The sequence below is a fragment of the Pecten maximus genome, unplaced genomic scaffold (genome assembly GCF_902652985.1).
Source record: "Pecten maximus unplaced genomic scaffold, xPecMax1.1, whole genome shotgun sequence".
NCBI classification, from domain to species: Eukaryota; Metazoa; Mollusca; class Bivalvia; order Pectinida; family Pectinidae; genus Pecten; species Pecten maximus.
This window is the reverse complement of record NW_022979437.1, coordinates 14,925-22,484: the sequence shown is the minus strand read 5'-3', so window position 1 is coordinate 22,484 and position 7,560 is coordinate 14,925. Positions and strand designations below refer to the sequence as shown.

Below are 7,560 nucleotides of genomic sequence, written 5' to 3'. Positions count from 1 at the left end.
CAAGAGGTATATCGTCATCAATAATGATCATCGAGAGGTATATCGTCATCAATAATGATCATCGAGAGGTATATCGTCATCAATAATGATCATCGAGAGGTATATCGTCATCAATAATGATCATCGAGAGGTATATCGTCATCAATAATGATCATCGAGAGGTATACCGTCATCAATAATGATGATCGAGAGGTATATCGTCATCAATAATGATCATCGAGAGGTGTATCGTCATCAGTAATGATGATCGAGAGGTATACCGTCATCAATAATGATGATCGAGAGGTATATCGTCATCAATAATGATGATCGAGAGGTATATCGTCATCAATAATGATCATCAAGAGGTATATCGTCATCAATAATGATGATCGAGAGGTATACCGTCATCAATAATGATAATCGAGAGGTATATCGTCATCAATAATGATGATCGAGAGGTATATCGTCATCAAGAATGATCATCAAGAGGTATATCGTCATCAATAATGATGATCGAGAGGTATACCGTCATCAATAATGATAATCGAGAGGTATACCGTCATCAATAATGATGATCGAGAGGTATATCGTCATCAAGAATGATCATCAAGAGGTATATCGTCATCAATAATGATGATCGAGAGGTATATCGTCATCAATAATGATGATGATCGAGAGGTATATCGTCGTCAATAATGATCATCAAGAGGTATATCGTCATCAATAATGATCATCGAGTGGTATATCGTCATCAATAATGATCATCGAGAGGTATTACGACTTTGGGATAAAGACATATTATCTGTTACTCGTTAAACGATATTTCTATAACACAAAATTCCTTAATCCAAATAAAGTGATCAGCTAAGATTGCAACTAAGATTATCAATTTAAAAAAGCAAAAAAAAATATAAACTGGTGAACAAATTATGCAGCATCACAAAAAATCATATTTAGATTTAGAACGATGTCTGTTAGAATACATCAAGACAAGACACTCTGTTTCCAGGAAATACCAAAGCGATCATCAATGGCGTTAACCAAGGAATCAACCAACTGGTGTCAAAACTAAACTGGTGTCCAGACTACCGACATAATGCGGCAAGTAAAACTACGACATACAGGTAAGTTACTCAACATAAAACATAGGGGACGGTTATATAAACGTCAATATAGGTAAGTTACTCAACATAAAACATAGGGGACGGTTATATAAACGTCAATATAGGTAAGTTACTCAACATAAAACATAGGGGACGGTTATATAAACGTCAATATAAGTAAGTTACTCAACATAAAACATAGGGGACGGTTATATAAACGTCAATATAGGTAAGTTACTCAACATAAAACATAGGGGACGGTTATATAAACATCAATATAAGTAAGTTACTCAACATAAAACATAGGGGACGGTTATATAAGCGTCAATATAGGTAAGTTACTCAACATAAAACATAGGGGACAGTTATATAAACGTCAATATCAGTTACTCAACATAAAACATAGGGGACGATTATATCAACGTCAATATAGGTAAGTTACTCAACATAAAACATAGGGGACGGTTATATAAACGTCAATATAGGTAAGTTACTCAACATAAAACATAGGGGACGGTTATATAAACATCAATATAAGTAAGTTACTCAACATAAAACATAGGGGACGGTTATATAAACGTCAATATAGGTAAGTTACTCAACATAAAACATAGGGGACAGTTATATAAACGTCAATATAAGTTACTCAACATAAAACATAGGGGACGATTATATCAACGTCAATATAGGTAAGTTACTCAACATAAAACAGGGGACGGTTATATAAACGTCAATATAGGTAAGTTACTCAACATAAAACATAGGGGACGGTTATATAAACGTCAATATAGGTAAGTTACTCAACATAAAACATAGGGGACGGTTATATAAACGTCAATATCAGTAAGTTACTCAACATAAAACATAGGGGACGGTTATATAAACGTCAATATAAGTAAGTTACTCAACATAAAACAGGGGACGGTTATATAAACGTCAATATCAGTAAGTTACTCAACATAAAACATAGGGGACGGTTATATAAACGTCAATATAAGTAAGTTACTCAACATAAAACATAGGGGACGGTTATATCAACGTCAATATAAGTAAGTTACTCAACATAAAACATAGGGGACGGTTATATAAACGTCAATATAGGTAAGTTACTCAACATAAAACATAGGGGACGATTATAAAAACGTCAATATAAGTAAGTTACTCAACATAAAACATAGGGGACGGTTATATAAAGGTCAATATAAGTAAGTTACTCAACATAAAACATAGGGGACGGTTATATAAACGTCAATATAAGTAAGTTACTCAACATAAAACATAGGGGACGATTATATAAACGTCAATATAGGTAAGTTACTCAACATAAAACATAGGGGACGATTATATAAACGTCAATATAGGTAAGTTACTCAACATAAAACATAGGGGACGGTTATATAAACGTCAATATAAGTAAGTTACTCAACATAAAACATAGGGGACGGTTATATAAACGTCAATATAAGTAAGTTACTCGACATAAAACATAGGGGACGGTTATATAAACGTCAATATAAGTAAGTTACTCAACATAAAACATAGGGGACGGTTATATAAACGTCAATATAAGTAAGTTACTCAACATAAAACATAGGGGACGGTTATATAAACGTCAATATAAGTAAGTTACTCAACATAAAACAGGGGACGGTTATATAAACGTCAATATAAGTAAGTTACTCAACATAAAACATAGGGGACGGTTATGTAAACGTCAATATAAGTAAGTTACTCAACATAAAACATAGGGGACGGTTATATAAACGTCAACATAAGTAAGTTACTCAACATAAAACATAGGGAACGGTTATATAAACGTCAATATAAGTAAGTTACTCAACATAAAACATAGGGGACGGTTATATAAACGTCAATATAGGTAAGTTACTCAACATAAAACATAGGGGACGGTTATATAAACGTCAATATAAGTAAGTTACTCAACATAAAACATAGGGGACGGTTATATAAACGTCAATATAAGTAAGTTACTTAACATAAAACATAGGGGACGATTATATAAACGTCAATATAGGTAAGTTACTCAACATAAAACATAGGGGACGGTTATATAAACGTCAATATAAGTAAGTTACTCAACATAAAACATAGGGGACGATTATATTAACGTCAATATAGGTAAGTTACTCAACATAAAACATAGGGGACGGTTATATAAACGTCAATATAAGTAAGTTACTCAACATAAAACATAGGGGACGGTTATATAAACGTCAATATAAGTAAGTTACTTAACATAAAACATAGGGGACGGTTATATCAACGTCAATATAGGTAAGTTACTCAACATAAAACATAGGGGACGGTTATATCAACGTCAATATAGGTAAGTTACTCAACATAAAACATAGGGGACGGTTATATAAACGTCAATATAAGTAAGTTACTTAACATAAAACATAGGGGACGGTTATATCAACGTCAATATAGGTAAGTTACTCAACATAAAACATAGGGGACGGTTATATAAACGTCAATATAGGTAAGTTACTCAACATAAAACATAGGGGACGGTTATATAAACGTCAATATAGGTAAGTTACTCAACATAAAACATAGGGGACGGTTATATAAACGTCAATATAAGTTACTCAACATAAAACATAGGGGGGGGGGGGGGGGGGGTATATAAACGTCAATATAAGTAAGTTACTCAACATAAAACATAGGGGACGGTTATATAAACGTCAACATAAGTACGTTACTCAACATAAAACATAGGGGACGGTTATATAAACGTCAATATAAGTAAGTTACTCAACATAAAAGATAGGGGACGGTTATATAAACGTCAACATAAGTAAGTTACTCAACATAAAACATAGGGGACGGTTATATAAACGTCAATATAAGTAAGTAACTCAACATAAAACATAGGGGATGGTTATATAAACGTCAATATAAGTAAGTTACTCAACATAAAACATAGGGGACGGTTATATAAACGTCAACATAAGTACGTTACTCAACATAAAACATAGGGGACGGTTATATTAACGTCAATATAGGTAAGTTACTCAACATAAAACATAGGGGACGGTTATATAAACGTCAATATAAGTTACTCAACATAAAACATAGGGGGGGGGGGGGGTATATAAACGTCAATATAAGTAAGTTACTCAACATAAAACATAGGGGACGGTTATATAAACGTCAATATAAGTTACTCAACATAAAACATAGGGGACGGTTATATAAACGTCAATATAAGTTACTCAACATAAAACATAGGGGGGGGGGGGTATATAAACGTCAATATAAGTACGTTACTCAACATAAAACATAGGGGACGGTTATATAAACGTCAATATAAGTAAGTTACTCAACATAAAACATAGGGGACGGTTATATAAACGTCAATATAAGTAAGTTACTCAACATAAAACATAGGGGACGGTTATATAAACGTCAATATAAGGGAAATTATTCACCTTTGGCATGTAAAGACGCGATAAGTAAATAAAAACCAGAAAGTTCAATCTGGTAGATTAAACACATTAAGAAAATATTTACCAGTTTGGTTTTTATTTATCACAAGGAGGAAGGAAGCTGGGGACTGGCATGACTGGCATGTTTACTCTATGGATTGGACCCCGGACCATATCATGTAAATCAAATACCTGTTTTACATTCTTATTTTCGAAATGTATCCTTATATCTCTATATTTTTTTTAAAGTTTATTCATTATTTTGGTTGTCGGTTATTTCTTGCCCATCATCTGATGGTAAGAACCCTTCATCGATTTGACATTTCTACTTCTCGTATATATGAGTCCGTTTCTAGTTCTCCTCTATATGAGTCCATATATCTGATCATTTTTCCCCAGTACGTACGTAGATGATCAGGAAATACTGCGCGTGGACACGCCTCCGAACGGTTTCTGGGATTTTGGAGGTTTCCACGGACAGAACATCTGGGGAGCAGGAGGCAGAAACGCTCCATTTGATCAACCGGTATTGTTTCTGTCACTCTTTCATAAGTTATACTAACATCCGACAGGAAAGGAATTGGTGTACTTTCATTTAAAAACAAAATATTAAAAGATCAGTGCCCAAGATATCGGGGCTCCTACATTCCGATGTTTCATATTGTCGCATACAACGTTGTTTGTTGTTGTTGTTGTTGTTGTTGTTGTTGTTGTTGTTGTTGTTGTTGTTGTTGCAAAAGGAGACTACCATAACTTGTTATCGGCTTTATTAAATCGTGGCGTCATGTTTCTTAGATTTGTATTGGTGTTGGTATGCATTACATCTTGATTTAATAACATAGAATGTAAGACTGACATAATATAATAGTGACGACATGGTTATAATGTAAGACAGACATGATATAATAGTTACGACACGGTTATAATGTAAGACAGACATGATATAATAGTTATATACGACACGGTTATAATGTAAGACAGACATGATATAATAGTTATATACGACATGGTTATAATGTAAGACAGACATGATATAATAGTTATATACGACATGGTTATAATGTAAGACAGACATGATATAATAGTTACGACATGGTTATAATGTAAGACAGACATGATATAATAGTTATATACGACACGGTTATATTGTAAGACAGACATGATATAATAGTTATATACGACATGGTTATAATGTAAGACAGACATGATATAATAGTTATATACGACACGGTTATAATGTAAGACAGACATGATATAATAGTTACGACACGGTTATAATGTAAGACAGACATGATATAATAGTTATATACGACAAGGTTATAATGTAAGACAGACATGATATGATAGTTATATACGACAAGGTTATAATGTAAGACAGACATGATATAATAGTGACGACATGGTTATAATGTAAGACAGACATGATATAATAGTTATATACGACATGGTTATAATGTAAGACAGACATGATATAATAGTTATATACGACACGGTTATAATGTAAGACAGACATGATATAATAGTTATATACGACATGGTTATAATGTAAGACAGACATGATATAACAGTTATATACGACATAGTTATAATGTAAGACAGACATGATATAATAGTTACGACATGGTTATAATGTAAGACAGACATGATATAATAGTTATATACGACATAGTTATAATGTAAGACAGACATGATATAATAGTTATATACGACATGGTTATAATGTAAGACAGACATGATATAATAGTTATATACGACACGGTTATAATGTAAGACAGACATGATATAATAGTTATATACGACACGGTTATAATGTAAGACAGACATGATATAATAGTTATATACGACACGGTTATAATGTAAGACAGACATGATATAATAGTTACGACATGGTTATAATGTAAGACAGACATGATATAATAGTTATATACGACATGGTTATAATGTAAGACAGACATGATATAATAGTTACGACATGGTTATAATGTAAGACAGACATGATATAATAGTTATATACGACATGGTTATAATGTAAGACAGACATGATATAATAGTTATATACGACACGGTTATAATGTAAGACAGACATGATATAATAGTTATATACGACATGGTTATAATGTAAGACAGACATGATATAATAGTTATATACGACACGGTTATAATGTAAGACAGACATGATATAATAGTTATATACGACACGGTTATAATGTAAGACAGACATGATATAATAGTTATATACGACATGGTTATAATGTAAGACAGACATGATATGATAGTTATATACGACATGGTTATAATGTAAGACAGACATGATATAATAGTTATATACGACATGGTTATAATGTAAGACAGACATGATATAATAGTTATATACGACATGGTTATAATGTAAGACAGACGTTATATAAGACATGGTTATAATGTAAAAGTAGAGGGTATAAGGTCGCCTAACTAGCGCAGAGAGAATTTCCCTTTAGCCTAGTGGTAGGATGTTTGCCTCCAGAGCGGAAGGTCGCTAGTTCGAGTCCCAGCACGGGCATGCTATTTTTCATTAATGACTCCTTCCTATTAAAATAATGTTTTCTATATACATGTCATATATTACAGTACAAACTGATTCTCAGCGTGGCTGTCGGAGGAGATTTCTTTGCCGACGGAGATTATGATATTCCCAGGCCCTGGGGCCATTCAAGTAACCCGAAAAAGGACTTCTGGGAACATCGAGCGGATTGGAGCGCCACCTGGCAGGGAGAGGACGCGGCGATGGTTATTGATTACATAGAAGTGATACCCCATCAGTAATAACAGATATAAAATATATTGTTTGTGTTTAGTGAATAAAACAAGAATTACATAATGTAAAGTTTACTTATTTTTGTTTCAAGCTGTCAACACCGGAGATTGTCCACTAACATGGGATATAAGAATATAAGGAAAGAATACAAAACGATAAAAAATAGAATAGAAGAAAAAGAGTGGAACTGGGAAGAACATGGCGACCATTCCTGAGAAACTGTTAATAT

The 7,560-nt window shown here is 32.9% G+C and overlaps 1 protein-coding gene across 1 annotated transcript; it reads left to right on the top strand.

Moving 5' to 3' along the window:
- Positions 1-1,008: 1,008 nt before the first annotated feature.
- LOC117318641 (beta-1,3-glucan-binding protein-like) lies at positions 1,009-7,355 on the top strand. Its single transcript, XM_033873604.1, has 4 exons — positions 1,009-1,106; positions 4,648-4,716; positions 4,937-5,063; positions 7,145-7,355. Exons 2-4 carry the CDS (start codon positions 4,691-4,693, stop codon positions 7,337-7,339), a joined length of 348 nt encoding a protein of 115 aa, XP_033729495.1. The 5' UTR covers positions 1,009-1,106; positions 4,648-4,690; the 3' UTR covers positions 7,340-7,355.
- The last annotated feature ends 205 nt before the right edge of the window (positions 7,356-7,560 follow it).

Bases quoted from the DNA above. Each gene is read 5' to 3' on its own strand.
- LOC117318641 (XM_033873604.1), top strand. From the start codon at position 4,691: ATGGATTGGACCCCGGACCATATCAT. The intron at 4,717-4,936 runs GTAAATCAAATA...ATTTTTCCCCAG, and splicing joins TGGACCCCGGACCATATCAT to TACGTACGTAGATGATCAGG. The intron at 5,064-7,144 runs GTATTGTTTCTG...CATATATTACAG, and splicing joins ACGCTCCATTTGATCAACCG to TACAAACTGATTCTCAGCGT.